Below are 22,850 nucleotides of genomic sequence, written 5' to 3' on the forward strand. Positions count from 1 at the left end.
AGCTTCAACATGGACTTTTGCCATTGTGCATTTCGGCCCTTGTTTTTTACGTGTATTTTTATTTTTAACTTTGCTTTGACAAGTGCTATATAGATGATGATGATTCTAAAAGTAATACGTTATTATATTCCATTTAATTTGATTATAATAAACCTAATAATAATATTAGCAATATTATTCTAATATAATAATAATAGTGCCACTAAGTTACATGTTTTTAAAAATTATATTTGTATATATTATATAAAAACAATGATGATAAATGACAGGAGAACGTCTCATCTTGAAAAATATAAATGGCCGTAATACCATCATCAACCACTAGATGGCAGCAAATCTCATTCGAAGCCTCTCGTCTGCCTCAAACCGGAGAGCAGCAGACTGGAACAGGAAACGGCTGCGGTGACTCCGAGTTAAGCTAGCGAGAAAGTTAGTTAGTGTTCATGGACGTTGACGTTAGAAGAGGAGCTGAGGAAGTGGTTGACTTTCTTCTCATAAATGCCGGTTTATTATAACACAGGAGGATACCGAGTGTGAGTTCCGCTTCCGCACCGCTGTGAGGCAGCAACGCACATACGAAGGAGTAGACGAAGAAGAAGGAGGAGAAGTTCGGTTGGTGTTCGGCGACTTGATGCAGGTTCTGAGAGGCGTCAGACACCTGAGCTCCAGCTCGGTGATGCATACAGGTAAATGTCTTCAGGTGAACTCACAGACAGACAGACAGACACACTGACTGTATGACTGCGTTTAATAACACTGCTGCTGTCACGGAGAGAACAAGGTCGCTGTCACAGACATGAAAGTTAGTATTCTGACACAAAAATAGTGTATAATTTCATGTCCATTGTCATTAATGTTAGAATATAGTGTGCTTTTGTTCAGGCTAAGTAGTCAGAATAATGCTCTACTACATCTTTATGTGAATATTTAGTGGGGAAAATCAAAACTAGTGAGTACTCCAGCTGTGCAGACTGGAGAGCGTCAAGGCTGCGTCCTAAAGTGTGCATTCGTCGACCGGAAGTTGTCAAAATGCGTCACAGCACTGGCGTCGTAGGCTGTGCCAAACTATTTCGAATAAAGGATGATCTATTTCAACTTAAAGAGCAAGAAACGTGGATATTGTTCCACATAAATCATATTATGGACTGATTATCCGTGATATTTTGGATAACGTTCCAAGTTTTTATTTTTTAAAACAAGCTAAAGAAGGCTTACTCAAGTACCCAAGGAGATGTAGAAGATTAACCAGGTTTAGTTGACCTTTGACTTAAATTTCAAATCATATTCCAGCTTCCATTTATTCCAGTATTACATAAAATAATATCCATCAAAACAACATAAACATGAGAAAGAAACTAATCACACAACTAGAACTGGCTGAAAATACTACGGATAATTCTACAACTACTTGATTGTTTTTGTTTTATATCAAATATTTTTAAATATATCTGATTTTTAGAAAGTTTTGGTCGATTAAGGGTTAAAAAAAACAAAAAAAACAGGAATGTTAAGTTTCAAGTGGGCAGGAAGAAGTGTAATTCAGGACATTAACCTGTTGACCTTTGTCGGACGCAGCCTTGACTATTTCGCGTTGTGTTTCCCAGTGTCGGAGCTCTCGGTTCCAGTCCCATGGGGAGAGATCAGAGGTCAGGTGTGGGGTCCCGATCACGGCCGCCCTGTGCTGTGTCTTCACGGCTGGGCCGACAACTGCGGCACGTTCAAGACCCTCGTTCCTCTGCTGCCCAAAGGTAATTCATGTGGACGTGTAACACAAAGATAATAACACTGCAATGGCCTGAAGCCATTTCTGCCTCACATTCATCTTTATTGAGTAAAGAGCCGACGGATTATGGCGTCTCATACGTCATGTGACGAGTCCTCGTGTCTGTGCTTCGTCTCAGAGTGCAGGTACGTGGCGGTGGATCTCCCGGGTCACGGTCGGTCGTCGCATCGTCCTCCTGGAGTCCTCTACTCTTTCCCGCTGTATGTGATGGACGTGCAGAGAGTCATCGATGGTATGTGTGTGTGTGAGGTCTATTCTGTTTTGACAACAAGTTTTCCTTTTCTCTCGGGGTATGTGGCTGTGTGGAAATATGTGTTCTCTGAATACATATGAAACTTGACTTGGTTCCGCTTTTGCCTCTAATACAAACAGACAAAAATAAATACTGTATATAAACAGAAGAGCAGAAGATATAAGTATGTAAAGGGTCCTTGTCTAAAGAAATATAATGTGCAGAAGCCATAGACTGACATGTCTTTGTCTTTGACGACGTGACTTATCTGGATGCAAAAAAAAAACCTGCAGGAAAAGTCTGTCACTTTATCCAACGTTGATAAAGACGACGCCTTTGACTTTTGCACACTGCGCTGTGTTTCCTGGAGAATCTACGGACGACGATATGGCAAATAAAACACATTTTAATTCAGTATTTAAGCATTATTATACAGTTTACCACATCAGTTTACCACAGTATACTGTGTGTGCTATTCATTTTATTCCGTGCAAAGCATGTGTGTGTGTGTATGCGTGTGGCGGGGATATAGTGTGTTCTGTAATGAGATACTGAACCCGTTTGATGATCTGTGAAATCAACTCCCCCCCCCCACGCAGCTCTGCAGTGGAGCACATTCTCCATCATAGGCCACAGTATGGGTGAGTGCAACAATGCAGCAGGTTCAGATTTAAATATTTGATTTTTACCGTGTACTGTGTTGTATGTCATATTTAACTGCACGTGTGTGTTCACTTTCCCTCAGGTGGTAACATCGCGGGGATGGTAAGTGTTACAGCAGCGTTTAGATAAAGCACACACAGTTTTGTGTTGTCTTCATGTATGTTGTTCTTTCTTTCTTTTTTCCCACAGTACAGTGCTCTGTATCCTGAGAAGGTGGAAGCTATGGTACTTCTGGACTCTTATGGGTTTCTACCAACAGATGAGGTACTTAAACAGTTTTTACTTCCTGGACAAGTCACTACAGAGTTTTTGTTAGGTCAGATTGAAGGATGGACGCCTATAAATCTTTCCATACGGTCTCCCACATGGTCTGTGTTACGTTTACTGATTTTGTCATCATTTTTCATCATTTACAAGTCTTGAGCCTCTTATTTTCATTCAGTGCACAGCTTCAGTTAGAGTCACTTTCAAAATACACCGACAGCATGCATGGATGCACACGGTAGTTCTACTCTTTTATGATGACACATCCAAGCCGTGGTGTTACAATTGAATCCAATCCAACTTTATTTATAAAGTACAAAATACAACAACAACAACAGCAGCTGAAAACAAAAGTGCTGTACATCAGAGATAAATACAATGAAGACCTGAAAGAGCTAAAAACAAACAATAAAACAGACCACATTAAAGCACATGAACAGACGGTGTGTCGTTAAAAAACAAAACACATAAAGTGCTTATTTTAATAAAGGTAAAGTGACTCGGAGACGTCGCTGTGACTGAAGTCTCCCGACCTTTAAGCTCTAACCAGCAGCAGCAGCAGCACTCTCCTCTTCCTCTTCCGACAAAATGTCTCCTCCCAATCGGAAAGGAAAAGTTCGCCTGGAGGACAGTGTCAAGAGAGTTGGGCAATTGATTATTTTTTTTTTTTTTTCATGAATTTTAATGTGGCTACAACATAATTTCCCTATCACACCATCCTTAGCCACAGTCGCTCCAAGAGAGCAAAATCAGTCAGTCTCTGTCAGAGTTGGGTTAATTTAAGTTGTATGTATATATGTATGTATGTATGTGTATATGTATGTATATGCATGTATGTATGGGCATATGAATGAATGTATGTGTATATATATGTGCATATGTATGTATGTGCATATGAATGTATGAATGTATATATATGCATGTATGTATGTGCATATGAATGTATGTATATATGTGTATGTATGTATGTATGTGTATATATATGTATGTATGTATGTGTATACACATGTATGTGTATACATGTATGTATTTATATATATATATATATATTACATATACACACACACACATATACACATATGTATGTATATATGTATGTGTATATATACATGTGTATATGTGTTGTATTTCACAAAGCTGTACAGTTCACTCTGTACATTAACGTCCCCGATCATCCGTGCATCCATCTTCTTGCAGAAAGAGGTTCCCAGAGTGATGAGACAGGGGATGGATGAGATGATCCAGTTTGAGAAAAAAACCACAGAAGAGAAAGTTTACACCTCAGAGAAAGCAGCTCAGAGGTATTATTATTATTATTATTATTATTTCACCTTCCACCATTGATGTCCAAATCCACTCCACCCATAACCGTCTTCATACATAAATGTATAAGCATGCTTCTTTTTTCTTTCAGGCTTTTGGCTGCAAACCCAACTCTGTCCGAACAGTCAGTGCAAATCCTGTTAGAGCGAGGCTCAGTTCAAGTTGAAGGAGGTAAAATCTGTGCCTTCATCGTCTCACCTTTTGATTCTTTTTTCTCTCTCTCTCAAACCTGAAAACATGACGTGCGTTTCTCTCACAGGAGTCAAGTTCTCTCGAGACTTTCGCATTAAACTGGTAAGTCAGTGCCTGAACTGCAGCGGCTCATCACTTTACCTCTTTATTTCTCCCGGAGGCGTCGTATCAAGCCTATATATAGCAGCACAGGTACACTGTGTTTTTCATTTTGTGATTTCAGAAAAACATAGTGCGCATCTCTATGCAGCAGACTCTGGATCTGCAGGCGAGAATAAAAGCCTCTACCCTCGTTGTGATGTAAGCTCACCTCACATTTTCACACCAAAGTAAACGGCGCAACACGACGTGATGACACTGTATTTACACACACACTGTATATCATATGTTGATGTTTTGTCTTTGTCTTTACAGAGCAGAAGATGGCCTTGGGAAAACGCTTACTGAAGAACAAATAAAGCCCTTTTCGGCTGTTGTGCAGGGCTACAGGGACAGAGATGTGAGTGTATTTCTGGAGTCGAGTCGCTATTTTTAGGTCCCACGTCTGTCTGTGTAATTGTGCCGAGTCGGCGGCTGCAGAGGTGCAAACGTAGTAGTAGTAGAAGAAGAAGCTCAGCGTCTCAGAGGCAGCGTCGATGTTTATCGCCCGCGGACCTCGACGCTGACCTACATACGTGGTCAAATGCTGCTGCTTTTTAATAATAATAACGTTAATCAAATAAAGACAACATAGTATGTGGTGAAGAGCATAGGGCCAAGCGCGGAGCCCTGTGGGACTCCGTAATTAACTTTTGTGGGCAAGGAGGAAGAATTATCAGATAAATAAGATATGGTAACACTTTAGATTAGGGAACACATATTCACCATTAACTAGGTGCTCACTAACATGCATATAAGTAGCATACTAGCCCTTTATTAGTAAATATTAAGCACATATTAACTTTAATTAATCTTAATTCATGTCGTAATGGATGTAGAATAAGGTGTTAATACGTGTTAAATGATTACTAATAAAGGGCTAGCATGCTACTTATATGTGTATGTATGTATATGTGTATTTATATGCGTGAGTATATGTATATATATATGTGTGTATGTGTATATGTACATATATGTATGTGTATATATATGTGTATATATGTATACGTATATATATATATATATACATATATGTGTACATATATATGTGTATATATATACATATATGTGTACATATATATGTGTATATATATACATATATGTGTACATATATATGTGTATATATATACATATATGTGTACATATATATGTGTATATATATACATATATGTGTACATATATATGTGTATATATATACATATATGTGTACATATATATGTGTATATATATACATATATGTGTACATATATATGTGTATATATATACATATATGTGTACATATATATGTGTATATATATATACATATATGTGTATATATATATACATATATGTATATATATATATATACATATATATGTGTATATATATACATATATATGTGTATATATGTATATATTTAATGTTAGATTAATTCCATTAGGTGTGACTCACGTTAGCTAATAGTAGTTTAGTAATAAATAATAGTTTTTCCGCAGCAACTTTTCAAAATAAAATGAAAAAGGAATGAATAATGTGGATGAGAGACTGTATTAAATTTAAAGTTTCATGTTCATTTAGTGATTTAAATTAATAAGCTGTTTGTTATATACTTTAAATAAAACGTCAAAACTCAGCATATACAGTACTACCGTGATACTATTACTCACATTTGGAGCTTTTCAGTAACACTTTAGATGAGGGAAGACATGCATATAAGTCGCATACTAGCCCTTTATTGGTAAATATTAAGCACGTATTAACACCTTATGTAGGAAGAATCTTAATTCATGTCGCAGTAGAGGTAGAATTAGGTGTTAATTTGTGGTTAATGATTACTAATAAAGGGCTAGTATGCTACTTTTAGCTCATTGTGTGTTTCTTTCTTCTTTTTCCTTCTTTACAGCAAACCGTGGTGACCATACCGGGCGATCATCACGTCCATCTGAACGATCCTGGGTCAGTCGCTCCGCTCGTGTCGGACTTCCTGCGGCGGACGGCGTTGGCGGCGCCGGCAGACCGAGCAGCGGCAGAGGAGCAGGCGTCGAAGTTGTAGAGAGAAGACGCTTCAAAGCGAGCGGCGCAGCATGAATTGAGTACAGATGAGTTTTAACCGTTAATTTATTCTCCTCTCAGTCGACCAGTACTAAACGATATACAAGTATATACATTTACCGTTTACTGACGTGAGGCGTGTTGAACACCAAGCTGCCTTCATCCAGTCAAGTTGCCAGTAGTAAGTCGCGTAAGTCCGATGGTATGTACACTCCCTCACACACCAAACAAGTTTTATTTTGAAAAGCACATTACGACACACTTAATACAAGGTTTTTATGACTAGTATATTCAGTTTCTGCCAATAAAACCTCATGTACCTTTTAAGTTGTCATCGATAAGTGACTTTGTGAGAGTCTTTACCTTCCACATTTTATTATTATAACAATAATAATCATTTTTATTAGAGTGCTGCGTGTGAGCACACTATTGTCCTTCTTAAGTTTTCTTATTCCTGTCAGACAGATGTTTGGTCAGCTTCTGCTCCTAGATCTTTTGAGATATCTGGAAATTGAAGACAGCGTCACTGACCCTTGTTGTTCTTCCGCCATATTGGATTGAATAGAAAGCGAAACTAAAAACTTTCACAGGTCACAAATTTTGTCCGATCTTCTCGAAACGATCCTTGGACCAAGCCTCACATAAGTTAATGGAAGGATTTTTGATTTTCGGAAGCATTTGCCCGTCACAGCCAGACGAAATCAAACAGGAAGTTAGCTCATATATCAGGAACGCTATCACGTATCGAAACCAAACTTTGTGCATGAACTCGGGACTCAAACATGAGGAGGAAAAAAAATCATTAAAGTTTTATGGATATTTTGCAGACTTATTGACCACACCTAGGCAATTGTACACCTTGGTCACTGCCTTTATGCTATCTAACCGTTTACTGACAGTGCAGCTCTGCCTTGCCTATTATTATTGAAATGCACTCGAGCAAGCACACTCTGCAGTTCCCCCAGAAATGCATTCTAATTATTATTATTGTTTTATTTATTGTGACATTATTGATGTCGCAGCTGTTTATTTGAACTGCGAGCTCATTCTCGCTAATCCGCTGCAGAATGAGCGAAATAAAAACGGTTGGATTAAAGAGTGCGACAACTTTTCATTATGTAGGCCATCGTCTCTCTGGGCTTATGTCGTAGAAAAAGACAAAGAAGAGAAAAAAAAAACCCGACAACTTAAGGGAGCGACACTGAGCCAGAGCAGCTGCAGATGCCACATAAACCGCGATGGCCTCGGCGTTAAATGAAGCGGAATTGATTTTACACAGCAGGGCCAAGCGACGCGGCGAGCATCCACACACACATCTGAAGGGTTCGCTCTCCCTTCTCCAACCCCAAAAAAAACGATGATAGTTATATAAGTTTTCCCCTCCCACTCCCTCCGTCCTCTCAGCCGCGAGCAGGCAGGGATGGCGGGGGGGGGGGGGGGGTTGTCATGGCAACCCCCCTCCCTCACCCTCCCTCCTTTTTGGACGTCAGAAGAGGCAGGGAGCTGGAGGATGAAGCCCCGCATGCAGCTCCTTGTCGTCGTCTCGTCACAGAGGAACACCTGTGATCGCTGCTGCTGCCCGTCCGTTACATGCAACAGTGGGAAGCTGCAGCACTGGAAGCGCTCTCCTCTTCCTCCTCATCCTCATCCTCTTCCTCCTCTTTAGCGGCTGACGTCCGTCACGTTCCGTCAACGCACGGCGAGACTTCACTGAATCGGCGTCCACAGGTAAACACAATATTTACTATCTTGCACTATTATTTATTTTCTGTTTTTTCCAGATAGTGTGCAATTAACAGTTAAAGTGCAGATGATGACTTGATAGTGTTGGTGTTATGTCCTTGTGTTTGGGAGGATTTGTGCAGCATGACTGCATATATAACGGGACGCTGAGTTGATGCCGTTTGTGTCATGCACGAGGCTCGCAGCGGAGAGAGGGAGAGGGAGTGTTTGCAGGATTCACTCTGAAATAAACACAACTCTTTGTTTTCCTTCTCGTCTTCTCGCACCCCCATCCGTTTGTTTTTCCTTTTGCTCCTGACAGCAGTCATGTCCTGGCTCTTCCTGGACTGGTTCGTCCCGCTCTACCTGCTGGTGTCCGTTCTGGTGCTGGCAGGCTTCGGCGCGTGCCTGTACTTCCTCGAGCCGGGGCTGCAGGATGCCCACAAGTGGAGCAGCAAAACGGTGCGGCATCACCCGCTGGTGGCCAGCGTGAACTGCAGGGATGATGATAGCAATGCCCTGATATGATCGTGAGGGGTGAGGGGGGGGCGAGGCAGCAAGACACCCCCAAGACGTCTGGACGGGAGTGCTGCCGGAGACGAGGCGAGAAAACAAAAACAAAGAAAAAGATGCAGGAAAGATTTATCCATCATTCCAACTTCCCTCTGATCTCTGTAGATGTTTGCTGCAGACGTCAGATGAAAGTCCAAAATGCACAAAGAGAAGACGGGAGGACATGATCATGATGATGATGATGATGATGATGATGAGGCCCTTTAGAAACATGTTTGTAAATTCCATGCCATCTTATACTCGTGCCAACTTTTACATATGTTTTTGTAATTTGACAATCAAGTATTGGAGTTTACTTATAGTGTGCATTTAATTTATTTGTAAAGTGCAATGACAGAGAGGGTTTTTTCTTCTCTCCCAGAATTCTCTCTGTGGTGATGGCAGCTGCCCGGGGAAGCATGTGGTGGATCAGTGCCTCTGTGCCAAAAAGGGTGTAGTAGTCGTAGTAATAGTGACTTTATTAAAAAAAATGTATGTATTGAATAAATGCAAAGGTGCCAAGAATATTCCGACAGTGGACCAAGATTATAGAAATACTTGTATTTGTTAATGCTCCTACAGTGAGTGTCTATTTTGTTTTTCATTTGTTTTTACTCCGACATCGTGGCGAAGAAAGACGATCACATGTGATTCTTTTGTTCATACGGAATTAAACGGTTTAATCTTCAACTCACTGGGTTTTACGCTCCGTTATTTGACGATCAGATTTTAAGGGAAACTTTCTGTGATTCCAAATACTTTTCCCACCTCTGATCTGCACCGATATCGGACAGAATGAGTTCGTTACAGACGGCGTCCGGTGATCCAAACAACACGAAGGAGCAGAGTGGGAGTGGAACAGTGAAGCCTCAGTGTAGAGGAATGGAGAGAATGGCACTTCTGTGCCCGAGACTTCCTACTGCTGTGCTCCTCCTCGTCTCGCACTCTCGCTCAGACTGTCCACAGATGCACAGGCAGCAGGTTTGTGTCTCTCTGTATTTTGATGTTTTATTTATCAGCTTTACTGTTACAGACCCGCTGTACTCGAGACACATTTGAAGCACTTGTGTTTTACATGATTAGCTCCATTTTTATGCCCCTTTAACTTTTATGTTGGAGAAAATCGTGCAAGCTCTTTTAACTTGGTTACTAAAAATGGTAATATGTGATAATATGCATTATATATAAAACAGTATTTATGTGTTTTATTGAACGTCTAATTTACCGGAAAGTGATTTTATGAAGTGTGAGTCATAATAAGTGCTCTGTTTTTTTACAGTGGTGAACTATACAGCATTACTAGTGTCACGTTTCAGTCAAACATACTATTTATGCAGGAAAGTAAGACTGAATCAGAGTAATATAAGGCCTAATTATGAGGTTAGAGAGTTTGATATTACACTCTTAGAAATAAGGGTTCCAAAAGGGTTCTTCTACAAGGGCTGAGGTTCCAGAGAACCCTTTAAAACCCCTTTCCTGAATAAAGGAATTTTAAAAGGGTTTTGGTGGAACCTTTATAAAAAGGTTCTACCTGGAGCCAAAAAGGGTTCTCCTATGAGGACAAGCTGAAGAACCTTATCTTAGAACCATATTATGGTTCTAAGTTACTGTGAAGGTAAAGCATCTATGAAAGTAATTATGCAACTTAGAAGCCAGTTAAATATTTTACAGTGTTTTTTCTCCACCACACTCAAAATTTTCTCCACCACACTCTTAGAAATAAGGGTTCCAAAAGGGTTCTTCTACATGGGCTGAGGTTCTACCTTGAACCATTTGCTTGTGAAAAACCTTTTCCCGAAGAAAGGGTTTTTCAAGGGTTCTTGGTAACACTAATGTTTCCAGTAAGAACCATTTTGATCCAGAGAACCCTTTAAAACCCCTTTCCTGAATAAAGGGTTCTTGGTGGAACCCTCCAAAAGGTAGAACCTTTTTTATAAAGAGCCAAAAAGCGTTCTCTTATGAGGACAAGCCTGAAGAACCTTATAAGGTTCTAAGTTACTTTGAAGGTAAAGCATCAATGACCATTTCCTTCTGATTATTTTCTCCACCATGGTATAACTGTGTCTCTATAAGTTTAATATCTGACAATGTGCTTTTCTTTTCTATTCCTCTTTCTGGTTTTCTTCTCATCTAAAAACAGGATGAGTGTTTTCGAGCGTCTTCGTCCTCCAGACAAACGGGGGAACCTCCGTCGGTCTCTCTGTCGCTCTCCTCCCCCGTTATTAAAAAGAAACCAATTCAAATCCCGTCCTTCAATGACAAAGGGCTCATTCATGAGAAATACAACACATTACAGGAAACCGCGAGCAGGTAAAGTGCACTTGTAGCTCATATATTTTATTTTAAATTCAGCTATGTAATGTTCTGCAGTTCGTTAATTTTATTTCCCCTCGTTTTATTCCCTCCAGATCGTTTGTTCCAATTTGCTCGTCTAAGATGTCCAGTCAGGCCTCTTTGAGTTTGAGATCGTGTCAGCAGTCGCAGAGAATCCACGCGGAGAGAGCGTCGACGCTGCCGAGAACCAAACCCAGAACGTACAGCGCTCTGGTTTTCTCGGGAAAGCCGAGCGTCTCCGTCCTCCCTGCTTCAAAGCCAAATTCCTCTCCCACTCTGAAACCGAAGCCGAGCGTTTGCCACCATCTCTCTCCACCGCCGCAGCAGCAGCAGCTTCACCCGAAGCCTAGCGTCTCGCCGACTCTGACCGTCCCTGCACCCAGACTGAGTCCATCTCCAACGTCCATGTGCCAAGGCCAGCAGCAGCAGCAGCAGCCTTCTTCTGCAGCCAAGGAGAGACGCGCCAAGTCCATCACCATCTCGAACGCTCAAGTGGAGCCTCGCCAAAGTGTCTCAAATGAGGCCAAGCACGGAATCCTTGACCAAGACGCTTTGCTTGATTTCACTCGTAGTAAATCTAGTAGATCTTCTCAACTCGGCGACTTATCTCAACATCAGACTCACCCCGACCCCCAGAAACAAGCAGCCACGTCTCAGGATTTCGGCTTTCTGCAAAGAAAAGTTTCAGAAGAGCTCACTCCGCAGAGGAGTTTGGAGTTTCCTGCAGCCGCCAAACCGAAATCGAATGACGAGCGTCTGCCAAGCGGATCGGCGAGAACTTTCCTCTCGTCTGGCTCTGATGGGATTAAGTCTCCTGATGTCGTTCGCGGCGACGCTCAGTCACCGTTTGATGGAGCAGCCGCTCACAGGAGCAGATCTAACACCTCTAATAACAACAAGTCGTTTGAACAAATGTGTTTAGAGAGAAGCGCGGCTTCCAGAACCTCGTTTCCTACAGTTTCTCCCATTACCAAGACGAGGAGGCGACAGCTTCGCCAGCACGATGATGCAAAAGTGGATGCAACAGTCCCATCGTGCTTTAACGTCTATTCTCCCACATCCCCTCACGATCACAGATTCTGGTCAAAGGCCCAGAGTCGAGCTGCTCACGCGGACGTCTGCGGCTCAGAACGTCAGTCTGGCTCTTTTTCGAGGGATTACAGCAGCCCGCCGAGAGACGTCGAGACTTGTAAGCGCCGTGGCGACGGTGGATTTAGGACGTGTCTGGTGCTGCCTCAGATGCAGGAGGCCTCACAGAAACATCTGCCTCCGCACAAAGACGTGAATGTCGCCGACGTGGAGTGGCTGCGTCAGGCGGACGTGTTCGCAGCAGCTGAGCGACACAGTGGCCTCACAGAATGTCCCTCATTCAGCCCAAACAGCTCTGGCATCAGTTTAAAGGGAGTCTTTGACTCGTCGCCATCCCAGCCTCAGAGCAGACTCTATCAGAGACCCAAAGAGGAAGCATCAGCAAGCAGAGCCGTTATCATGGAACAAGCCGAGGACCCCTATTATGTCACCATGTATTACCCAGGCTCGGTGTACGTGGGTGAGTACAAATCAAACCACCACCTGAACAACAACAACAACAACAGCACATGAAACAGACTGGTTTCGTTTGTGGGAGGTCAAATATTTCTCACATTAAAGGGGCGGGCGTTGAGATAGAGAGGGGTTTGGCCAAAAGAGGACAGCAGAGGGATTTAAGGACGCCACCGCCGCTTATCAGCACAGTAACAGACGTGGTTTAAAGAGAGAGAGAGAGAGAGAGAGAGACGACTCTGTCAAAGTGAATAACATAAAGAGCACATGCAAAACAAACACAACACCGATGTGCAGCAGGGAGAGCGGAAGGAGGAAGCAACTCGGAGATCAAATGTGAGTTCTGTCGCACTCTCTCACAGTGTGCAAATACTCATTTTCAAAAAAGGATAATCATTTAAATCCTGTACCAAGGTCAGGACAGAGATTAAACACATGAATAATGTATGTATGTCCCTGATAAGAATCATAGAGTTATTATAAGGCACTTTAGGAAATCATATGGCACTATTTCCCAGACTTTATTGCTCTTTAAAAATTAAGCAGAATCCAGTGATCGCTTTCATGCTGAAGCTTTAGGCTGCATGTGTCAAGTCTTATATGTTGTGCTTGTTATGGAGATGGATCTGTTAATATGAGGGGTCCTACCCCGACAAGGAGGAGATTTGAATAATATATAATAAGTACTGTGTAGCAGATATATATATATATATGTGTGACATAATATTACATTTTGGAACCCCTCATTTGTCTGGGTGGAATATTTACCTAAATTTAGCCGAGCGCTAATTTTAGGGCAATAAAGAATACATGAGAACAACCTCAAGACCTGAAAAGGCATCTGAGAAATGAACGGTAAAAGTGTAAAGTGATTAAAGCGCCTGACCATGAGCAAAAGAGTTCTTTTGATAAGACTTTTATTTGCAGTAAATTATTTTCACCTTTGTATCAGTACTTTTCAAACACTGCATAAATATTCAGTTTTCTTAGCCAGTACCACTTTTTATAGTACCCGCTCCAAGCTAGCTGAGTAGGTACTGTGCGTGATGTCGCCAGACTGAGTGACGTACACGAAAATCAAGCCGAACAATGCAGAACTGTAGATCAGCTAAAACTACTTAACAATCCTAAAAATGTGGGTTAATCTCCAACAATTACACAGGGAAATGTCTAAAATCTCAATATTTAACAAAGGAGTCTGGTGTCTTTAGCGGTAGCACTGCTAGCATCACAAACCCTGCCGCCGCTGTGTTTCAGTCCAGTGAGGACGCAATGAAAACAAATAGTTTTAATGAACTGATTCTAATGATTCAGTTACACCAAAAACAACTGCTTTAAAAGTCATGAGTCACTTGTTTGTGTTTGTGTCGCGCGTAAAACGAAGTCACGTGCACTGATGACTCACCAGGTAGACGTACACAGGAAGAGACGTCACACACGAAATCAAGCCGGACAATGCCGAACTGTAGATGAGTTAAAACTACTTAACAATCCTAAAAAATGTGGGTTAATCTCCGACAATTATGCAGGGAAATTTCTAAAATCTCAATATTTAACAGTGGAGTCTGGTGTCTTTAGCGGTAGCACTGCTAGCATCACAAACACTGCTAGCATCACAAACCCTGCCGCCGTGTTTCAGTCCAGTGAGAACACAATTAAAACAAATAGTTTTAATGAACTGATTCTAATGATTCAGTTACACTGAAAACAACGTCACTCGCCTGCGTGTAAAACGAAGTCACGTGCACTAATGACTCCGCCCACGTTGACTTTACGTACTTTTTTTTGTAGCCGAACCGCGACCACAGTGGAAACGGGTTAGTTATACTGCGCATGCGCGCTGCATCTCCCCACTCCCTCTCCTCTTGTCGCCATGGTAACGGAGAAAAGGAAGGGGGGGGGGGGCTCTCGCGGAGAAGAAGAGGTACCCACACACACACACACACACTCACACACACACACCCATGTCCGCTCCTCTTCGTCTTATCTTCTCCGTGTCGGATTATTCTTCATATATCGCATGTCGTTAGATTAACGTCAGATCGGACGGCGAAACACACGTTTGACGTCATCGCGAGCGGATATTCTGCGCTTTAACGGGGACTCGGTAAGTGTTCTGTGCAGCTTTAGCAGCTAACTGCTGCTGCTGCTGCTGCACACACACACACACACACACACACACACACACACACACACACACGGACAATAGGCTCGACAGCCTGTGATGGAGCCTGGATACACACACACACACACACACCCTCACACACACACACACACACTGTGATTCGGCCGCTGCTGTAGCTCAGATTATATATAATATGCGCCACTAATTCTGCAAATATGCTACATGGACAGATTATACAAAGTTGTTTTAATCCCATATTGGGTTTTTTTGATAACCATTTGTGTCTTTTTATGGTCAGTTGTGTCTCATTTTATATTTTTGCATCCATGTTTGTCTTGTTTTGCTTAATTTGTGCCTCCTTGTGATTTAATGTATCTGTGCTAATTTAAATATTATTACTTTATAGTGTTTTTCTGTCTCTCTGTGGTTGTATTGTGTCGTTTAATGGTTGTTTTTAACTCTATTTCTAGTCATTGACGACGTTAGCTTCTACACTCTCAAATAAAAGTGCTAAGTAGAACCATATAAGGTTCTTCTGCTTGTCTATAGGAGAACCCTTTTTGGAGGGTTCCACCAAGAACCCTTTTAAAACCCTTTCTTCGGTAAAGGGTTTTTCACAAGAAAATGGTTCCAGGTAGAACCTCAGCCCTTGGAGAAGAACCCTTTTGGAACCCTTATTTCTAAGAGTGTATGACCCTTTTGGAGGGTTCCACCAAGACCCCTTTTAAAACCCTTTATTCAGGAAAGGGGTTTTAAAGGGTTCTCTGGATCAAAATGGTTCTTACTGAAACCATTAGTGTTACCAAGAACCCTTGAAAAACCCTTTCTTCGGTAAAGGGTTTTTCACAAGCAAATGGTTCCAGTTAGAACCTCAGCCCTTGGAGAAGAACCCTTTGGAACCCTTATTTCTAAGAGTGTATAATTAAATACACTCTTAGAAATAAAAGTGCTAAGTAGAACCATATACGGTTCTTCGGCTTGTCCTCATAGGAGAACCCTTTTTGGCTCCAGGTAGAACCTTTTTATAAAGGTTCCACTTGGAATCCTTTTTGGAGGGTTCCACGAAGAACCCTTTTAAAACCCTTTATTCAGGAAAGGGGTTCTCTTTGAACCAGAGAACCCAATTTTAAAGGGTTCTCTGGTTCAAAATGGTTCTTACTGGAATCATTAGTGTTACCAAGAACCCTTGAAAAGCAAACAGTTCCAGGTAGAACCTCAGCCCTTGTAGAAGAACCCTTTTGGAACCCTTATTTCTAAGAGTGTATGGTTGTTGCACTAACAATATGTAATACATGGTCGACGATTCTACGATAATCACAATATAGCGATACATGACGATATCTGTCTTAAAAGTGAAGGATTTCTCTATTTATTCACAACACGGAGAACAAAGTGCATGAAGTCGCGTATTAAACGTGGATGGAGCGTCTTTTTTACGTAGCTTTTCTCCACCATAATCCCGCTATTCACGCCCTCTTCTTCAGCCAAGGTCTCTTCTACCCAAGAAGTTGTAGCCTCACTGACCCTAACCCTGTGTAGCATCTAACTGTGTCTGAAGTGACTTAAAGCAGGCAGACTGTGCCATGTGTTCAGCCTGGAGGGGTCGAGGTAATCGACATCCTGGCTCAGCCTCGTGTCTCTTACTGTTACCATCTGCCCTGCGCTGTTGCTTCACTCTGAGGCCTGAATAACATTTACCTGCAGAGAGAGAGTCGCACAGACCGTTATATCAAAGCAAGCTAACGTCAGAACAGTTTGACCATCATTGAAAACGTGCATTGTACTGCAGGAGCGTGGTTGCCAAATTTATTTTGCGAAAACACGGAACAGAAACACGGAGATGCAGTTAAAGCTGATTTAGGGCCAATTCCAATTCCTATCTTAACCCTCAATCTTAACCCTTAATCTTAACTGCCCTCAAAACCAAGTGTTGAGGGTTATTTTGTCACTTAGAAATGGGACACCCCTTAAATGCAGATACGTCTTCAGACTGTAGGGGGCAGAATAACGCAAAAGCTGCGTCCAGTCTGTCCAAACTCCAAAAGAAGAAGAAGAAGAACACATTTACGTCAGGAATATTTATTAGGATCCGTTTGTCAGTCAAGTTATTAGGTTGTCAGTTAGTTATAAGATGATACTCATACAAATATTCAGCTGACAGTTACCACACACCACGGCTTATTGAAAAGTAAACCATAGCAAACCATCGATTGTCCGCAACCGGCTGACTATTGACAAAAGATCGTAAAATAAAAAATAAATGTTACGCAACAATTACGTCAGTAATCCATAATATGGGCCTAAACTAAGATAATACAATGGTTTTCATCATTTTTATATTTCTATTAACAAAGAGAACACTTCATTCGTATCATACTCGTTTCGCTGCTTTCGACGCCATCTTTTTTATGTCAAAACATGCAATGCATTCTGGGTAACCCTTGCTCCCAAGGATGGTCTCAGAAAATCTCAATAATTTTTTTGAAAAAAAAAATTTGGTCCAAAATTTGACAAAAACGTTGTACAATACTTTCATCCCAAATTTGAAAAAAAAATTCAAAAAAAAAAATTGTTCCAAAATTTTACAAAAATTTCATATATGCCGTCCCAAATTTGACATTTTTTTTCAAAAAAAAATTTGGTCCAAAATTTGACAAAAAACGTCGTACTATACTATGTCGTCCAAAATGTGACAATTTTTTGTTCTACAGTTTACACTTTAATTTAACAAGTTTAGTAGCTCCTGGATTATCAACTGTAATTCATTGTGGGCTGCCAGAAATGTTTCTGCGGGCTGCCATTGGCCCCCGGGCCTCACTTTGAGAACCAATGCATTAGAGGGAGCTCGCATTTTTGAGATTGAGGGTTAAGCAAGGAATTGGAATTCACCCTCAGTGCGTCTGCTCGAGAGACAGCGAGGCGACAACACCGGGCTGTAAAAACCTTATATATGACAGTGTTTGCACTGTGCACTGTCAAGCTTTACTGCCTCAACCTACTTCTCTGAATGTGGAACAAGTGAAGGCAGCAGGAGCAGAGGCCTCTGCTTCTGCTCTACTGGCCTACATGTTGAAGTGAAGCGCTGTTTAAATATGTAAACATTAAAGTGCAGTGAGAGGAGGTTGTGGAATCAAATCTTCTCTGGTGTCTCCTCTCCTCCGCAGACATGTCAGACATAGTTCCTCCAGAAGTCAGACCCAAACCGGCCGTCCCTGCCAAACCCTCAAATGTGGGGGCCCCCTCCCCGTCCAACCCTTTCCCGCCCCAGGGGCCCGGCTTTGGAGGAGGCAGCAGCGTCTCTGCTCCGCCTCCGAGTGGCATCCCAGTGCCCATAGGGAGTCACGGCCTGGGCCACGGTGGTGGTGGTGGAGGTCACGGTGCTGCGGTACACGGTGGTGGGGATGTTGGCCACGCTGGCCCCGGCGGGGGATCCACGCTGCTGGGCTACATCGGCATCGACACCATCATTGAGCAGATGAGGAAGAAGACGATGAAGACGGGCTTTGACTTCAACATCATGGTCGTGGGTGAGTTAGGTTCACGTCTGCGAAGGTCATCTCAGTCATCTCGTAGAGTGAAGTTTGCAGCGTCTCATCTTCTCGTGTCACTCTTTGTGTCTCAGGTCACAGTGGTCTGGGGAAGTCGACCCTCGTCAACACCTTATTTAAGTCCCAGGTGAGCAGGAAGAGCGCCGGGTGGTCCCGCGACGACAAGATCCCCAAAACGGTGGAGATCAAGTCGGTGTCTCACGGTGAGTCTGAGCGAGCGAGTGTACTGTACATCACCTGCAGCTTATTGCGGAGGTTTCAAATCTGTGAATTCAGCCACAGTGACAGCTCCAAGCCACTTAATCATTCATAGCCCTGGGATACAGCTCCGTCCATGACTTTGTCCTCGTCTCACTGGTTTGAAGGACATGTAAACATACAGCAAATCGCTGTGGGCTCTGCAAGTGACGGCTGCTACGTTACTCAAGCTGTATATACACACATTATTGTCAAATAAACCATGTGTTAATAGTTTTTTCCATTACTATGTCAATAATACTAGTACTGTATATACAGAATGTGCAATCTATAGGCTACACCAGGATGTCCATATAAGGGCATGGGTTTTTATTCCCATAGCAATTTAACAAGGGTGCACCTAAAGGGTTAATGAGTAACTTAAATCTGAGTTATGAAGCTTTGTGTCAACTGGAATTAACCTGTGCTTTCTGTACTGTACCTTTATTATGTATTTATTTATTTATAATATATATATATATTAGGGCTGTCAAAAGATACACATGTTTAATCAGATTAATCACAGGGTAGCTGTGGATTAATCGCGATTAATTACCATTCGTAAATATGCCAGAAAAATTAAAATTTTATCTTTATATTGTCGTAGGAACGGAGAGATAAATAAAGTATGTGAAAATATAAATGTAAAGAACAATAAAACACTGTAAATAACTTGTAAAAACCTATACAAACTTAGTAAAAAAATAAACATTACATTGTAAAGAACCCACGTTATAAGACAATATAAATAAATAGAAAAAAAAAATACTGTAAATAACTTTGAAAAAAACCCTATACATTGCACTGTAAATAACTCACATTATAAACGAAATATAAAGTTACAGAAGTTAAATAGTTTCCCACAGCAGGAAATTCCTCATCAGCACCTTTGAAGCACCTGCTTCTACTAGTTAGCATTAGCGTCAGCTAGCATTCTGACGCTAATGTTAGCTGCTGTCTGTGTCCCCGTTACTTAGACAATGACTGTTAATGTTATATATATATATAATATATATGTATGTATTTATCCTTTATTTAGCCAGGCAGTCCTGGACAAGATAGCAGCATAAATACATAAATAGTACAAATAGTTACGGAGACAAAACTATTTCAGATATGAAACTTTTAGTATAAAAGGCTATATATAGGCTATATATATATATTTTTTTTTTCCAGTAATTGAGGAGGGTGGTGTGAAGATGAAGCTGACGGTCGTTGACACTCCGGGCTTCGGAGACCAAATCAATAATGACAACTGGTGGGTTTTTACCTTATATTATTAAAAAGGGGCTTTTATGTCCAATAATAATAATAATAATACATTTTCTCTTGTCACCTGACACTGACCTGTTCTCCTCTTCCTGAAGCTGGGAGCCCATTTGCAAATACATCAACGAACAGTACGAGAAGTTCCTGAAGGAGGAGGTGAACATCACCAGGAAAAAGCGCATTCCGGACACCAGGGTGCACTGTTGTCTCTACTTCATCTCCCCGACTGGTCACTCGTGAGTGTTATTATATTATTATCACATGTAAAAGGAACCAGGAACTTTTCTTCACCATCTTTCCTCTCTCTCTCTCTTTCTTTCAGTCTCCGACAGCTCGACCTGGAGTTCATGAAGCGCTTGAGTCACTCGGTCAACATCATCCCGATCATCGCCAAAGCCGACACGATGACGGTCGACGAGAGACAGGAGTTCAAACAGCGGGTAAAGTTTTGACCAAAACACACAATTTGCAGAGAAACTGGGAGCAAAATGTCCGTAATTTACTGTCAGTAAGGTCGTTTGGATAAAGTGTCTGCGTTACTGTGTTTGTCCAGCAGAGGGCAGTGTGAAATATCGCTTATCTCTTGGTTCCACATGTCAGAAGAGTGAATTGTACACTAATTAACATTGTAAATATGCCATTATGGGGACATTCCCCTTTTTTTTAATCATTTAAAAAACAGCGAGCTGCCTTACAACTGCTCTCCACTGCCCTCCAGTGGCCATTGACGAAAGAAGCATTTGAAAAACATTCACCTTTGTGTTGCGGTGCAGGTAAGAAAGGAGATGGAGATGAGCGGGATCGAGTTTTACCCACAGAAGGAGTTTGATGAAGACATGGAGGACAAGAGCGACAACGACAAGATCAGAGTAAGTCGTTTCCTGTTTCCTGTTTCCCGTCTCGTGTCGTTAGCCCCTCGTACGTACGGTTCTCGCCGCGTTAACACGCTCTGTCCACAGGAGGTGATGCCCTTCGCCGTGGTCGGCAGCAACAAAGAATATCAAGTGAACGGCAAACGTGTTCTGGGGAGGAACACGGCGTGGGGAGTGGTGGAAGGTGAGTGACGTTGACGTTGGCTTTTTCACAGCATGATTTAGCTCAGGGGTCTCAAACTCAAACGACGTGGGGGGGGGCGTCTGGTCTGGTCAGTAGGGGGCGGTAAAGTCCAACTTTTTTTGGGGAAAAAGCATCTGTTCAGTAGGGGTCGGCAATATGAGCTTAAAATAATATCATCATTGATGACATTATGATATAGCACAGAATTTCAAAATAAGAGCTTTGTGTTGCTATGGAATAATGTCTAGTTACAATAAATATGTATTTTTGATGCAAAATAAATCCTATATATGTATATATATTATATATATACGTGTATATGTGTACATATATATGTATATATTATATATCATGATATAGCACATAATTTCAAAATAAAAGCATTTGTGTTGCTATTGAATAATGTCTAGTTTACAATAAATATAATATTTTTGATGCAAAATAAATCATATATATATATGTGTGTATATATATGTGTGTATATATTTATACACGTGTATATGTGTACATATAATATATGTATATGTGTTTATATATATATATCATGATATAGCACAGAATTTCAAAATAAAAGCATTTGTGTTGCTAAGGAACAATGTCTAGTTTACAATAAAAATTTATTTTTGATGCAAAATGAATCCTAATAAAAAAAAAATATATATTTATATATAAATACAGAAATAACACTTAATAACTGATATTAAGTGGTGGGCCTCATGCAATCAGCTGGAGGGCTGCATGTGGGCCACGGGCCACAAGTTTGAGACCTCTGTTTTAGCAGGAGAAGCTCAGGTGTTAACGATGGCATTGATTGTGGATGAAAAGGGGGCGGAACACAGTACATTTCATGTGATTCTGTGTTTTTCTCTTGTTTTGTTGCAGTTGAAAACCCCAACCATTGTGAATTTGCTCAACTGAGAGATTTCCTGATCAGGTAACGTGGTGTTTTTTTAAAAATAAATATAGCATTGAAATGACGCACCACTGCAAATAGATGCGATGGAGTCGGCTCACTTTCTCTTCATCAAACAATCACTGAATCATTAAGAGTGTGTCTGTGTTTCCCTTCTCCTCAGGTCTCACCTGCAGGATTTGAAAGAGGTCACTCACAACATTCATTACGAGACGTACCGTGCCAAGAGACTGAACGAGAACGGAGGTCTCCATCCCATATCCTCCAACGACACCCAGGAGAGCAACCTGTAGTCGGTCAGGGGGGGAGAGAAGTTCAGCCAGAGCGAAGACACAGTGCAATGAAGCCCATCGGTTCATCTAAAAAGAAAAAAAATCATAGTCATTTCAAAACGTAATCGTTCAAATCGCTTTATTCCCTGATCGTCCTGACGCCTACGTACGCATATCAAAGCCCTGTTTCAGAGTCGTTCTGCCAAAAGATTTGGATGAAGAGACTTAGTGCCATTGTCAAAGTAAACATTATATCTACTGCCAATGACTTCTGTTGACGTCTGAGTTTAGAAAGTGCTGCGTTGTGTGCTTTTATTTTGAAGAGTCGGTGTTTAAATTCAGACAAATTTGCCCTCAAAAACAACAACAATAATTCCAACGTTCTAATCTGTAAAAGATAGAGTTTGCGTTTACACACACACACACACACTGCGGCTCACTGTGTTAATACAATTAATAACAATTATAGAAGAGGTTATTATTGTTGTTATTACCAGTCGCGACACACGTAAATGTGCAGCGTGTAAGAATTAGTGACATCTAGTGGTGAGACTCTCACACTTGTGTCTGTTTTGCGCTGCTGTAGCAACATGTGGAAAAGCCAAATTATACATCACAACATACGCCCAATTTTTTACTGTTACTTTGAAAGAA

At 41.4% G+C, this 22,850-nt stretch overlaps 2 protein-coding genes across 5 annotated transcripts; both read left to right on the forward strand.

Moving 5' to 3' along the window:
* The first annotated feature begins 464 nt into the window (after nucleotides 1–464).
* serhl (serine hydrolase like) lies at nucleotides 465–6,940 on the forward strand. Its single transcript, XM_083909471.1, has 12 exons — nucleotides 465–686; nucleotides 1,605–1,748; nucleotides 1,902–2,015; nucleotides 2,615–2,656; nucleotides 2,761–2,780; nucleotides 2,868–2,942; nucleotides 4,140–4,243; nucleotides 4,357–4,436; nucleotides 4,525–4,559; nucleotides 4,681–4,757; nucleotides 4,872–4,956; nucleotides 6,478–6,940. The coding sequence occupies exons 1-12, from the start codon at nucleotides 632–634 to the stop codon at nucleotides 6,625–6,627; spliced, it is 981 nt and encodes a 326-aa protein (XP_083765597.1). The 5' UTR covers nucleotides 465–631; the 3' UTR covers nucleotides 6,628–6,940.
* Nucleotides 6,941–13,099: 6,159 nt separating this feature from the next.
* septin3 (septin 3) lies at nucleotides 13,100–22,620 on the forward strand (the record flags this gene model as incomplete). Of its 4 annotated transcripts, none has more annotated exons than XM_083909467.1 (10): nucleotides 13,100–13,112; nucleotides 18,066–18,428; nucleotides 18,524–18,652; nucleotides 19,863–19,944; nucleotides 20,054–20,191; nucleotides 20,278–20,395; nucleotides 20,729–20,824; nucleotides 20,915–21,011; nucleotides 21,894–21,945; nucleotides 22,088–22,620. In XM_083909467.1, 9 exons carry the CDS (start codon nucleotides 18,068–18,070, stop codon nucleotides 22,215–22,217), a joined length of 1,203 nt encoding a protein of 400 aa, XP_083765593.1. In that variant the 3' UTR covers nucleotides 22,218–22,620. The 4 variants fall into 4 exon arrangements, with proteins under 4 accessions (XP_083765593.1, XP_083765594.1, XP_083765595.1 ...); XM_083909468.1 differs by lacking the exon at nucleotides 13,100–13,112 and adding an exon at nucleotides 14,746–14,883; XM_083909469.1 differs by lacking the exon at nucleotides 13,100–13,112 and having other exon boundaries at nucleotides 18,068–18,130; nucleotides 18,326–18,428.
* Between the last annotated feature and the right edge of the window lie 230 nt (nucleotides 22,621–22,850).

The sequence above is a fragment of the Microchirus variegatus genome (assembly GCF_963457635.1).
Source record: "Microchirus variegatus genome assembly, chromosome: 23".
Taxonomy (NCBI): Eukaryota; Metazoa; Chordata; class Actinopteri; order Pleuronectiformes; family Soleidae; genus Microchirus; species Microchirus variegatus.

Bases quoted from the DNA above. Each gene is read 5' to 3' on its own strand.
- serhl (XM_083909471.1), top strand. From the start codon at position 632: ATGCAGGTTCTGAGAGGCGTCAGACACCTGAGCTCCAGCTCGGTGATG. The intron at 1,749-1,901 runs GTAATTCATGTG...GCTTCGTCTCAG, and splicing joins CGTTCCTCTGCTGCCCAAAG to AGTGCAGGTACGTGGCGGTG. The intron at 2,781-2,867 runs GTAAGTGTTACA...TTTTTCCCACAG, and splicing joins GTGGTAACATCGCGGGGATG to TACAGTGCTCTGTATCCTGA.